The sequence below is a fragment of the Sporobolomyces koalae genome (assembly GCF_050403365.1).
Source record: "Sporobolomyces koalae JCM15063 DNA, S_koalae_JCM15063T_v1_ctg33, whole genome shotgun sequence".
In the NCBI taxonomy this organism is placed as follows: Eukaryota; Fungi; Basidiomycota; class Microbotryomycetes; order Sporidiobolales; family Sporidiobolaceae; genus Sporobolomyces; species Sporobolomyces koalae.
Genome location: NW_027481738.1, coordinates 122,364 through 135,519, shown reverse-complemented (window position 1 = coordinate 135,519; position 13,156 = coordinate 122,364). Strand labels below are relative to the sequence as shown.

Genomic DNA, 13,156 nt, shown 5'->3' with positions numbered 1-13,156 from the left:
CTCACATCTCGTCGACTCAGCAACATGGCCAGCCTCCTTCGCAAACCGCCTCCATTGCTCGTGCCAGGAGCTTCAACATCAGCCCTGCGACTTGTTGCCCAGACCCCGTTCGACCCTGCTTCATCTGCTGAACCGCCTTACGTCCTTCACGCCGTCCCATTCAGTCAGGGCTACCTCTTTGCTGGTTCCGACGACTCGATCAGAGCATTCTCACCGACTCTCCAGCCTCTCGGGAAGCTGCCGAGTACTCAGAAAGGAATCACGAGTCTGGCTGCTGGCTCGGCCAAGAACAGCAACGTCGCATTCGTGACGGCTCGAGACGGTACGGTGGCCGGATGGGATCTACGTGATCTAACCAAGGAGGCGTTCAAGGTCAAAGGTGAGGCCGTCTAGAACTATCATACCAATTTGGCGGTCGATCCTGACTTTGCGGTTGGCGCTTGCAGGCAAAAGTGGTGCACCTTACCTATGCGCATCCCAGAGTAGTGACGAGTCATGCTTGGCTGTCGGTACCGAAGTGTTCCATTACGAGGCAATGATTGATTTCTGGTACAATCCCTCCCCTACTCTCTTCTGCGAGTCTGCCTCGCCAGGCTGACACCCCAGTCGTAATTCATAGGGATTTGCGCACGATGCAACTGCAGCACACCTACACCGAGTCCCACTCTGACGACATTACGGCTCTTTCGTTCCATCCTTCTCCAGCTCTCCCGCACGTGCTCTTGTCGGGATCTGTCGACGGTGTTCTCAACACGTACGACGTACGGATAGCAGACGAAGACGACGCTGTGCAAAGCACGCTCCAGGTCGGTGCGAGTGTGCAAAGCGCAGGCTGGATGCAGCTCTCCGGTCAATCAGAGTTGAAAGGGGTGTGGTCGACAACAACAATCGAGACTATGCAGTTTTGGGATGCTGACGAGGTGAGGCTGACCCGCTCATGGGTGTGAGACGTCCGAATTGGTCGAGCTGATCGGACTGCACTTCGCAGCAAAACCTCGTCAACGACGTCGGTGACATCCGGGACGTTGCCCTGCAACCCTGGCGCTCAGAGTACTTGATCGGTGCCCACTTCAATCCCGCGCTCGGAGGGGTGTGTCTCCTGGCCGGCACGAATGGGTATGTTCTCTGCTCCTTCCAACGATGCTGTCATCGATGTCAACATAGCTGATCCCTGCGCTCCGTCGGTATCGTAGCGGCGACGTGGCTGTTCTCAATGCCTCGGACCCTCAAACTTGGGTCATGGAGCAAGTCTTGTCGGGTGCGGGAGGTCGAACCCTGGCGACGAATCGCGGTCACACCGACATTGTGCGATGCGCGCACCTCGACACGAACGTATGTGAATTTCGCGTCACAGCGTTATCTCCCTGACATGCGATCTGACATATCTTTCCAATGATCAGACTTCTACCGTCGTTACTGGCGGAGAAGACGGGCAAATTTGTCTCTGGTCCGTGTAGTATCGATAAGACTGCAATACAGGAAGCGGAGCCAGATGCCTAACTTTGTGGACAGTCCATGCTCTATAGAACGATGCTTTGACGAGCGCAAACCTGAAAGCTTCTTTCAGGGTCACGCATCGGCGGCCACGCGGAATGGTTTGCGCGAGAGGAAGCCGTCATATGGCGGATAAGGAGAGAGAGCTGCGTCCAGCGCTCAGCTTGGAATGCTTGGGCCTCGAACAGTCTACTTGGCCAAGCGAGCCCGGCCGAGTGGGGCTGCAATATCGTCATCGCTTGCATTCTTTCTCCATCAACACGCTGCCTCGTAGCTCTCTCGCTGCTTCAGTCCACAGCCCACACGGACTGTACATTCGAGGATGAGCGACCAGCTTTCGGTGCTGCCTATCGACGTGCTCATCGATGCCCTGCTCCCCGCAATCCCGACTCGAGACCTAATCTCCCTGTCTCGCACCTGTCGGCGCTGGCATACATTCCTGACTTCGCAGAACGAGGACTGTGAGATCCTTTGGAAGCGGAGGACGATTGCGGAGTTCAACTTTCCCGCGGGAGCCAGCGGCCGCAGAGTAGGCTGGTTCTCGCTCTTCTCGCGCTTGGCCCGTTCAGCTGCATTCGTCTGGGGTCAGTCATTCATCGTTTCCTGTGTCAGCGCATGAGAAGCTAATCGAGATTGATACGGACTTCGACAGGTCAAAACGAGAATGGACGCCTCGCTCTCCCCGATGCGACAGCGCAGCTGCCCACCTCGCTGCGTTCACGTCTGCTCGAAGGCGGACTCGTCCTGCCAACTCGACTCGAACTTCCCGCACCTCCTGTCTCGATTGTCGCAGGCGGCTGGTCTTTCCATGCATTGACCGCGGACGGTAAAGTCGTCTCGTGGGGCACGCTAAACGGCAACAACTGGGCGCGTGACGGAGCACCGCTGCACGATGACGGAAGAGCGTTGAGACCAAGCGTGCTCCCACAGAGCGACACTATCGGAACAGTGATGCAATTGGAAGCGGGAAGGAGCCATACTACCATGCTGAGCCGAGGTGGGCGAGTGTGGGAGATGCGGTCGTTTGGTCGAGTTGTCGAGATCGAGGACATGGCTCAGCGCTGGGGACCACAAGCTCAGGATCGTGTGTTCAGCATCCACGCCGGCTGGGTAAGCTCGTCGCGTTTCATGTCTGATCCGATGACCAGTAGCCAACAAGCTCTATGTTTAGGACTATTCGGCAGTGCTGACCGCGAGCGGCGCAGTCTACGTGTGGTGGGAACCTGCTCCAGCAGTGATCGAGCGAGGCGCCAAGAATGCTGGCGAAGACAGTCTCACGACGCCCTCGTCGCAGGGTGTTGCGTTCTCCGTTTCTCTCGACACACTACAGCTTCCGCCGCTGCCACAGGACACAAGAATTGAGGACGACAAGATCAAACTGATCGCATGTGGAGATAACTTCGTGTTGGCCCTCACGGAGCAGGCCCGGCTATATTACCTTGATCTCACGGCGGCGGCTGATCCACAACACCCGCATGCTGGACAAGGGGCACCAGAGGATCCCGAGGACAGCCCAGCGAGGTCTCGACCGAGTATTGCACGACTTGAAGCCGAGTTCTTGAGCGGTCGGCGGTCCTGGCGCTACATGAAGCTATTCTGCGATGTCGACCACCTAGCAAAGTCTGACGACCACACAAACTTGCCGTTGTCATCCGGCACTCGTATAACGCATATCTCGGCACATTTCAACTCTTTCGCGGCTTGTGAGTCTCTTTGCGCCTACCTTGTTGCTGTCCGCTGATATCGCCGCCCGTCTAGATTGTGTGCCTTCGACGTCCGACGCTCTAGGTTCGTTTGTGCTATTGGGAGACTCTGATTGGCACGAGCAAGCTCGGCCTCAGGTAATCGAAGAGCTACAGGGACTCGGGGTTATTAAGTTGGTCTCTGCTTGTCACAATCTCGGGAGTCTTGCATGTTGACCTCCTGCAACAATGTGATCCGCAGGATCGCCCAAGGAGACTACCACAATCTGGCGCTCACTTCTTCTGGTGCGTCACTGCTGCGCTTGAGTCATTCTATCTCGCACCTTGCGCTTCGAACTGACCGGTAAGCTTACCAGGCCATTTGTATGCGTGGGGAGCGTATTCGGCTGGCGCGTTGGGGCTTGGACATCCTGTCCTGAGCAACACGCCCTTGTCCGCACCCCCCGCACCGCTGCCGCCTCGCCCGCTCGAACCCAATGCAGGCTCTCCCTCGATGCCGCGCATCAACAACCCGAATCGACCCTCGCCAGCGACAACTCGTCAACCTCACCCGATCTTCCCTGGGTTTGCACCGGCACGACCTGCTGCGGATAGACCCCGGGCACCACAGCGGGTTGAGAAGCCTACCCGCATCCGCTTCGACAGTGACCCGCGTGCAGATGGTGACGGCGGGGACAGGACATTTGTATACGCTGTGACGGCGAGCGGTTGGCACAGCGGAGCGTTGGCCGTCGATATCTCGCCAGAGATCCATGAAGAAGACAGGGAAAAGGAAGCGGAAGCGCGAAAGGAACCGATCATCCTGTTGAAACAGTCTGGACAGCGAGACAACGCTCAAGGCCCGAGCGAGAGTGCTCACGGTGGGCACGGGACCGGGCCAGCACATGGGGCTTGGATGGGGAGGTTGGGCGGACCGTTCAGAATTGGCTATGCCGGACGAGGCGCGCATATCGGGGGAGCGGGCGGCGGCGTTCGACCTCCATCTCGTTGATCTCGCGGATGCAGCGTCCCTGATACGGCTACTTGTTCTTGGCGCGTGTCGCAATGTTCTACGTAGGGTGATTTGGAGCGCGATCGGCGATCCAAGCTCAATCTTAGGCGGGCCATATACAGGCCGAGTGCGACAAATGCGTATGCCAGGGCTTGCGGCCCTGAGCTGCGCTGGTGGACGAAGCCAAATGCAATTGCAGGCCGAAGTGCTAAATGCAATGAACGATGTGCAATAATTACACGCTATCATATTAGTCCCTCAACCTCGTAGTACGTATCATGCTAATTTCGAAACTTTTCTCGGCTCTCTCTAATTTCCCCAAGTTGAGGTCTCGCCAAGGCCTGACTCGCGAAACTTTTCGGTGTTGACTCGTGGCAAGGTGAAGGGAGAGTTGGGGTGACGCTCGTCGATCATGACGATCTTACATCTCTCCTGATCCTCCTCAAATACTGCAGCTCGTGGCCGGTGTCTTCGTGGTAAACATTTTGAAAAGGGACTGGTTGGTGACGAGAAGGCTACTCTGTCGCACGAGTATGGTTCGGGAGCCGACCCTTGAAGAAAAAATTAGAGGCTTCAATCGCTCTTTTACGGGTCACTGGCTGCTCGCAGGCGGCACAAGCTCTATTGCGGGTGCGGGGCTGAAGAAGAGGAAAAGGGTGGAAATTTGCAGGTGCGAGCGGATTGGGTGTTGCGATAGTGAGTACAAGAGACAGCGAGTAGAGATTGGGAGACAAAGACGTGGAGACAGGGGAAGCTGCCAAAGGGAGTGGGTATGTACGAGCGGAGAGAGAATCACAGATAGAACCAAATATGTGCGAGAGAAAAAAGCCCGAAAGAGAGAGAGAGAGGGGGAGAGAAAGAGAGGGCCGAGCGAGAAACCCCTCGCAGGGCTTGACTCGCGTCCTGGTCGTTCACGACTATATACAAGTAGCCTTAAAGCGTGGAGAATTTTGACGAGAGAGTGAGATCGGCCAGACGGGGAGACTGCCCTAGGTGCGACGCTTCGTCGGGAGGCCCGAGGGTGGCAACTCCCTACCTTCGGCGCGCGTCTTGCACTCGAGGTCGTTCTTGAACGAGGCGAAACGACTCGAGATGTACGAGTGCATTTGTTCTGCACAGATCGAATGTCCGTCAGCGGGATCGCCACCGACGATAACGCGAACCTCCAGACGACGCACCTTTGTACCTCCTCAAGGCCTCGTTTTCGTCCGCAGGCTCGTCATACGCTGCCTCGGCGTCGATGGGGAGGTCGCCCTCTCCACCACTGTTGGTCGAGCCGTACGAGTTGTCGCGCGAGTAGCCATTGGACGAGGGGAGAGCGTTCGACATGCCGTCCATGGTTTGAAGAGGCGACGAAGAGAGGTTTGGGGAAGCGCTCTCGTTCTCGTTTGATGACGAATATGACACGGACGAGTCGCGCAGAGAAGGAGAGATGGGCTGAGCACTTGCGACAGACCTGGAGAAGGGTCGTCATCCGGTTCAGCTCATGTCCAGCTGGTCATCCGAATAGGGGCGCACACTCACATGACGACAGCGGGGATTGTTACTGGGCGAATAAAGGAGCTGAGGGGCGAGGAGTGTTGCAGTTGCGAGAGGCGGCTGTGGATGCAGTGACGTTGTTATGCCGACGCAGGAATGTCAGGATGGAGAGCGGCCCACCTAAAGAGTGTTCACTCGAGTTGGCTCCTGTCGAGGGACGATGACTGCATAGTATCATAGCGGTGCAGATCCCGCCAGTTCGGAGGCCAAAATTCGCTCATAGGCTCGCGCGCGACAAGTCTCGTCATGCCTTCTCAAACACCGCCCCCACCTTTTCTACGTTCGCCTCATCCTTCACGCCCTTGGGCCTCGTTCTCGTACTGCCAGAGGCAACAGGACCGAAAGATCTCACGATAACAAGCGGCAGGCCAAACGCGACAAAAGCTTGTTGTGGCGAGAGTGAGCGAGGAACACCTTCTCAAGACGTAGTTTTTGTTCATTTTCACGGCGTCATCAGAGGGACGCCCCAGGGACTACTGTATGATACGGGTCAGATTTCCCCTTCCTCGACTTCTCCATCTTCCTGCTATTCACCCGCACCGAGCGCATGGACGTACAGGGAAGAGAAAAAAAGGAAAAAAAAAGAGAAAAACCTGGGTTAGCGCTGACGCGTGACGTTGCAACCACCGACTCGTGTACAATCCAAACGGATGGGCTCATACCGGCTTGTTCGGTGTCGGGTTCGGCTCTTTCGACCCGAGCCGCGCAACTTTGCGTTCGCGTTGGCCTTCGAGCATGTCGACGTCGTTATCCGCCACTGCGCTCGGTCTCCTCTTGCGGTCCTCGCTTGCTCCTCCTGTACCGCCATATGGCAAGTCGCCTCCTGCAGACTCGCGACGACTGCCGAGTCGACGTTCACGGTCTCGTTCGCGTTCCTGCTCGTATTCGATATCGTGCTCTCGCTCTTTCGCCCTCCGCTCGGCCCGGATCCGCTCTCGCTCTGCCTTCTCTGCCTCGGCAGCTTCTCGGTCGGCTCGTTTCTCCTGTGTTTTGAAATTGCCATCAAGTCAGCTTTTCGCAGCGATCGCTCAACAAAGGGCTTGGGTTACCTTTTGTCGCTTGATAAACTTGCTGAATGCGGTTTTGCGCGCTTCGTCGTCATTGTCGAGCGCAACGAACTCTGGAGTCTCATGGATGCGAGGCAAAACCTAGGAAAGATCATAGCTTAGTCTCGTGACCGGCAACTAGCTTAGCATACCCTTCCTCGCGACTCACCTCCTCGTATGTCGCCTCGAGATCGACAGGAGGATCCAGCTTTTTGTAAGCGTAGCGCAGATCATCAATCATGATGCGCAGCTTCTTTTCAGCGCGACGCCGTTCTTCTTTCGCAGCCCGAATCGCACGGTATTGCAACTGTTGGGTAGATGCTCCGAGCCTAGATCAGCAAGGTGATTCTGTCGGGAAAGAAAATCATGTCCTGCCTCACCTTGTCGAACGTCGACTTGAGCGCTTTGGGGCCCAATTTGTCGATCCTGTCATCGCCCATGAGCGCCTTGACAAAGTCTCCCTCGACCGAGTCCTCCACGACCTTGATGCCCTTTTCTCGCGCGACAAACTCGACCACTTGTTCGTCCTGTTCGGCACGAACGTCGAGTTCGTCGACCACGTCCCAGAACAGGTCGAGCGGTGAAGATCCAGGTGTGCCGAGTAGGTTCAGGTACCTTGGGTCACTGTCGATGAGCGGATAGATCGAATTCCACGTGGTACCCGAGACGATCTTGTCAGAATCAATCAGTTCCGACAACAGAACCTGCCGGAAGAGAAACACCTTGCCGAGATCAATTTCTGCTTGTGCGAATGTAGGAGGGGCTCAGGGTTGCTCACTCGGTACTCTTCTCTCGCTTTCCTCGCTTTCCTCCTCTTCTCCTCTGCCGCCCTCTGTCGTTGCTCGGCGAGCTCCTTGTCGGCTCGGCGTACCTCGTCTTCGACCACGGTGAGCATATCGATCGGTTCGATCCTTTGCAGCTCAGGGTCACGATGCCATTCGGGCGTGCGGTACAGGGTCGCTCTGATCTCTTGCCACCGGATTGGTCCCGCGAGGTCGAGCTCGAGCGATTCGAGAATCCGAGTCAGTTTGTCCATGTTCTTGCCTCGGATTTCACGTTTGCGAGTCTGCATGGCACAACATTGTCAGGAGTCGTGACGAAAAGAGGTGTGGCTGTTTCGTAAGAGAACTTGCCTCTTCTTTCTGTCTCAGGTTCGAGATGAACTCGTCGACCAAGATTTTCCGCTCTTCGTCGTTCCTCGGGCTTTGCCAGACATCGGGAAATTTCTCGCTCATGACTCGCTTTGCGCGCTCGTAGCTCCACCAGGGTTTGACCCCTTCCTCGTACATGACGCCTCCACCAATCTTGTCCATCGCTTTGGTCCAGTCCTTGCGACACTTGGCCAAACTCTTCTCACGCTCGAGTCGTTCCTCCTCCTTGAATTCGCGCAGGTACGCTTCGAACGCACTCTTGCGCTCGGCGAGGGTCTTGAGGGCCTTGTACAAAGGGTCGGTGATCGCTTCCTTCATGACCATCTCCCACGTCCACGTCGAATCGACCCCGAGCGTCTTGAGCATCCCTTTGAACGCAGTCTCGGCTTCCTGTTGCGTGTCAAACACGACTGGTACTGCAGCCGCCGATAGGGCCGAACCGATCGGGATCGCGGGGAGTCCGGCGGGACGCGGAGGCAGAGTTGAACCGAATCCGCCGGGCGCGACGAGCGCGCCCGTCTGTGCTGTCATGGGCGAGTCGGAACCGGCGAGCGGGGAGCCTGCGGCAGCGACAAACGCGGGTGTCCGAGGTGGGACAGGTGAAGGTGCGGCGGGACCTCCAGGGACATTACTGCAGAGAAATGTCATCAGCGCGGTGAATGTTCCGTCGAGCACATGTCGATCACAGTCGTACCTGTATCGAGCGAGGATATCTGATGGAAATGACCAGGCAACGAAAGGTTGAGCACCGCCGGAGCGAAGTATGCAAGAGAGAGGATTTGCACGGACCTGCGATCTCTTTCGGTACGTTCCAAGTAGTCTCCTTCGTGCGCTCGTGAACCCAGTACTTCCTGCCGCCCGTTTCGTACTCTTTCCACGGAGTGTTCTCCATCTCCTTCTCGGCGGGGGACTTGAGTTCCGAAGGCTTCTCCCACACCGACTGTCCGTTCTTGGACCAGAACGGACGTCCATCGGGGGACGTGTGCTTCGTCCAGGCCGAGGTTGGCGGTGCTGGAGATGCAGACTGGACCCCGCAGCACGACAAGGGACGGGCAGCGGAGCGAGCAAGCGAGAGGGACGATCGTCAGTCTCGTCGGAACAGAGCGCGCTTGTGCCAAAGTGAACTCACCATGTCGTCCGAGAGGTGGCAAGTGTCGATGCCGGTGAAAGCGGCCGGGACGGGCCAGGTGTTTTGCGACGCTCGAGGCGAGTTGCGCGAGTCGCTTTTACCGCTGCATCAGCTCCACCGCGCGCTCCCTCCCGACTCTCCACGCCGACCAGCTGCCCCTCGCCCCCGTGCGGAACCACCTCGCAGTTGCCGCGCCGCTTTGAGACCCGCGTTGACCCGTCAGACGCTCGTTCGACCACCAAGTCCCGCTCAGCTGCTCCAGCACCTGATCAACCCGTGCGATCGCTCGCGATGGCCACCCCGACCGTCACTTCTGCGGACGACGCAGGCTGGAGGTTCGCGCAGTGCTTTGGAGACAAGGTCAGTCGCTCACCGCCGTGGGTCTCGCACCTGTCGAAGCGACGTCAACTCACCCTTCTCGCCTCGTAACGCCTGTCTGCTGCATCCAGGGTGAAGTCGAAGACATCACAGAAGCCGATATCATCTGTCAGTCGTCCGCTCCGTTTGCCCCGTAGCGCACTCCGCCTGAGCCCTGCCCCCCCTCATCCCCATCTTGCCCACCTCCCGACTCCCTTCGCTCTCTCGCTCGCTCTCGCGCTTGCGCTCTCTTCTCATTCCGCCGCTGTTCCGCATGTGCTGACTCTGCTCCTGTATCGTCACCCTGCAGCGACCGTCGAGTTTGACCACACGGGAGACTACCTCGCCACGGGTGACAAGGGCGGACGCGTCGTCCTGTTTGAGCGCAACGAGACCAAGAAGGGCTGCGAGTACAAGTTCTACACCGAGTTCCAGTCTCACGAACCCGAGTTCGACTACCTCAAATCGCTCGAGATCGAGGAAAAGATCAACAAGATCCGATGGTGCAAGCGACAGAATGCTGCCCACTTCCTCCTGTCGACCAATGGTGCGCAGCTCGAGCTTCCGGTCCAGCTGTGAGAGACTCCTGCCAATCCGCTGACTTCGCCCACGTTCCAGACAAAACGATCAAGCTCTGGAAGGTGTTTGAAAAGTCGCTCAAGGTTGTAGCCGAGAACAACGGGTCGGCAGCAGCAACGAACGCCCCGCCGCCTTCGCCACCACCTCTCACCCAGTCGGTTCCCGGTCTCCCTTCGTCTCCCTTTTCCGGTCCTTCAGGATCCGCTTCGTCCTTGAACGGCTCGACCGATCCTGCCACTGGACAACCCATACCGTATCTGCGGTTGCCGCGCATGACCTACCACGACACGATCGTCGCCGCCGTCCCGCGCAAGGTGTACGCCAATGCGCACGCGTACCACATCAACTCGATCTCGATCAACTCGGACGGAGAGACGTACATGAGTGCCGACGATCTGCGGATCAACCTCTGGAACCTCAACATTTCAGACCAATCTTTCAGTATGTTGTCCTTTCGGTCATTCCTCGTCAATTTTCCCTCGAGCGGCTGCACTGAGCACTTTGCCTGTTTCTCAGACATCCTTGACATCAAGCCCGTCAACATGGAGGAACTGACTGAAGTCATCACAGCGGCCGAGTTCCACCCCGTCTCGTGCAACCTGTTCTGCTTCTCGTCATCAAAAGGCACAGTCAAGCTTGCCGACATGCGTGAGCAAGCACTCTGTGACAAGCACGCGAAACGTAAGCTCTCCCTCCTTCTGCGATCGTCTCTTGGCTGGACCCGAGAGGGCTAAATTCTCTACTCGACTTTTTGTCACAGTCTTTGAGGAGGAAGAAGACCCATCAAACAAGTCTTTCTTCTCCGAAATCATCTCGTCAGTGTCGGACGTCAAGTTCTCGCGGGATGGGCGGTACATCTTGTCCCGAGATTACCTGACGCTCAAGATCTGGGACATCAATATGGAGTCGAAACCGGTGCAGACGATCAACGTGCACGACCACCTGCGGAGCAAACTATGCGACTTGTACGAGAACGATTGCATCTTCGACAAGTTCGAATGCACGTTCAGTGGAGACGGAAAGTGAGTCTCTCTCGTCAGACCGTCCTTGCTCTCGGATTCGCAGTCCTCTGATCATGCTGTTCTTTTTTGCAGCAACGTCCTGTCTGGATCGTACAACAACTACTTCCACATTTACGATCAGAAAGCTGAACAGGACATTGTCCTGCAAGCGGACAAGTCTGCGTTCAAAGCAAAGAAGATTGGCGCGAACAAGGCGGGCAAGGGTCAGGGCAACACGACCACGGCAGGCGGACCGAACGGCAAGAAAGGTCAATCGAATGGCAAACCGATCATCGATACCGAGAACATCGACTTCAACAAGAAAATCTTGCATGGTACGCTCGTTTGCTCGCTCACATTCCAGGGATGATGGAAATTGATTTCTACAATCGTTTCCGGTTTGTTACAGCTTCGTGGCATCCTCGGGAAAACACTGTACGCGGATTCCTCTTGCCGACCGTCGGGTAGCGCAGAAACTGACCTTTCGGATCGGTTCTCGAACAGATTGCGATCGCGGCGACGAACAACCTCTTCTTGTACTCGCAAGCAGGCTCTTCCGGATCGGCAGCAAACATCCCTTCCGTGGCAGGAGGCTCAAGTCTTCCTTGAAACCTAGGCAACTAGACCTGCTCTGTCTTCCACCTCGTCGTCGTTCCTTCTTTGCCCTCTTATCCTCGCAACTAGTCTTTCTCTCCTGCGGCTCCCTTCGACGTTTTTTTCTTTTTTTCGACCTTCTGTCTCGACCTCATCGACCGATGGACAATCTATTTTACTTGTTCGATCTTTCAACGGCCTGCAAACCACCCCTCCCTCCAAGTTTCGACTCGAGCTGATCGCCGGTACATCCTCGAAAGAGCATCGTTTCGGATGCCGAGCATGCTCGACATGGTTTTGCTACGACACGCCTCTTTCTCGAACTCTGTCTGAGACCCGGCTTGAACCTTTTCGGCAGCCCACTACCATTCCCAAAGCCTCAAAGTACTTCTCCCTTTCTTCTTTCTTTTCGCTTTTGCGCTCTCTACCCTTGCTGTTCTCTTTCTCTCGACATATGTGTTACGCCCTCTTTTTCCCAAACTGTAAATTTGTTTTTTTTCCCCTCACATTCACCCCCTCCCATTGCTCTCCTTCGCCTTTTTACTCTCTTGCCTCTCTCTCTCTCCTACACATGTAACATCAGGATTTCGTTCATCTGAAATAGCACCAAGCCTTCTTCGACCGAAGATATTTGTGTCAGTTGCTCAGTACTAACCGTTCTTCAGGGTTCTACACATCGGTCGGAAATGCAAAGCTCTCCCGTGTCTCTCACTGTCTCTCTCTCGTCTTGGGACGACCTGAAACTAATCGCCCAGAGACGTAGAACAAATCACCTAGTGAACAAATCACCTAGTCCACAAAAATTGTCGGAGCTTGAAACCCACGCGAAAAAGAGAGAGAGAGAGCTCGAGGAAGAACAAGGGTCTTTGTCGTAGATTTGGAAACGTTAGATCATCATCTCCTAGGAAGCTCGTTTCACCTCGAAAGAGACTCTTCAAGAATCAAAACATACAGAAAAAGATGGGAGACATCCCTTTCAACTTTTTTTTTCTTTACAAAAGAAGAGCTTTCTTGACTTTTTCACAATCCCTTGCACACACGTACTCTTTCCCAGCACCCTTGTTCGCTGTCGGAGAAGAAGAAGAAGGAGCAGGGATCCAACATTTCTGATCGAAAGGACTGTGAGGACAAGGGCAATCGTTTGGAGTATCGACACAGGCGAGAGTGTCGAGACAGAGATGTTTCGAACACGAGGCTGTGAGAGAGGTTTAGGTCAGCTTTGCTATCCAAAGTGAGACCCCACAAAGTACCGACGAGGAAAAGGAATTGGGGAGATACGGAAAGGGAGTGGAGTGGGGGAGGGGGGGATGATGCGTTTCTTTCGTCTCTTTGAGGACATCATGGTCATTTTCAATGGGCAAGTTCAGAAGCTCACCGGTAGAGAAGTGGTGTTCCCAAGGGATTCCAGAACTTTCTTGCCCAGAAGCGTGAGGGTGTCCTCCTCCTCCTTGTTGTTGATGGAACAAGTTCTCGAAGAACGCGAGGGTTGGAGTCGTGATCAACAAGACGACGAGTACGACAGAGACGAGGACTGATCTCGAATGCGTGAAAGGCATCGAGGCTTTTCTTCTC

The 13,156-nt window shown here is 55.8% G+C and overlaps 5 protein-coding genes across 5 annotated transcripts; 3 read left to right on the top strand and 2 right to left on the bottom strand.

The window, feature by feature from the left end:
* Window positions 1–24: 24 nt before the first annotated feature.
* Window positions 25–1,457, top strand: JCM15063_001731 (uncharacterized protein; the record flags this gene model as incomplete). The annotated part of the gene is made up of 6 exons (XM_076680201.1): window positions 25–379; window positions 447–549; window positions 620–920; window positions 989–1,116; window positions 1,194–1,332; window positions 1,401–1,457. 6 exons carry the CDS (start codon window positions 25–27, stop codon window positions 1,455–1,457), a joined length of 1,083 nt encoding a protein of 360 aa, XP_076532712.1.
* Window positions 1,458–1,816: 359 nt separating this feature from the next.
* Window positions 1,817–4,188, top strand: JCM15063_001730 (uncharacterized protein; the record flags this gene model as incomplete). Its single annotated transcript, XM_076680200.1, has 6 exons — window positions 1,817–2,078; window positions 2,147–2,604; window positions 2,666–3,197; window positions 3,253–3,370; window positions 3,439–3,482; window positions 3,554–4,188. 6 exons carry the CDS (start codon window positions 1,817–1,819, stop codon window positions 4,186–4,188), a joined length of 2,049 nt encoding a protein of 682 aa, XP_076532711.1.
* A 989-nt stretch (window positions 4,189–5,177) lies between these two features.
* On the bottom strand, window positions 5,178–5,526 carry JCM15063_001729 (uncharacterized protein; the record flags this gene model as incomplete). The annotated part of the gene is made up of 2 exons (XM_076680199.1): window positions 5,178–5,299; window positions 5,367–5,526. The coding sequence occupies 2 exons, from the start codon at window positions 5,524–5,526 to the stop codon at window positions 5,178–5,180; spliced, it is 282 nt and encodes a 93-aa protein (XP_076532710.1).
* Window positions 5,527–6,383: 857 nt separating this feature from the next.
* On the bottom strand, window positions 6,384–9,056 carry JCM15063_001728 (uncharacterized protein; the record flags this gene model as incomplete). Its single annotated transcript, XM_076680198.1, has 9 exons — window positions 6,384–6,710; window positions 6,777–6,875; window positions 6,943–7,080; window positions 7,154–7,477; window positions 7,552–7,839; window positions 7,907–8,555; window positions 8,619–8,637; window positions 8,714–8,948; window positions 9,054–9,056. The coding sequence occupies 9 exons, from the start codon at window positions 9,054–9,056 to the stop codon at window positions 6,384–6,386; spliced, it is 2,082 nt and encodes a 693-aa protein (XP_076532709.1).
* A 288-nt stretch (window positions 9,057–9,344) lies between these two features.
* On the top strand, window positions 9,345–11,599 carry CDC55 (protein phosphatase 2A regulatory subunit CDC55; the record flags this gene model as incomplete). The annotated part of the gene is made up of 9 exons (XM_076680197.1): window positions 9,345–9,413; window positions 9,503–9,539; window positions 9,721–9,957; window positions 10,029–10,430; window positions 10,506–10,670; window positions 10,750–11,011; window positions 11,084–11,325; window positions 11,400–11,425; window positions 11,495–11,599. 9 exons carry the CDS (start codon window positions 9,345–9,347, stop codon window positions 11,597–11,599), a joined length of 1,545 nt encoding a protein of 514 aa, XP_076532708.1.
* Between the last annotated feature and the right edge of the window lie 1,557 nt (window positions 11,600–13,156).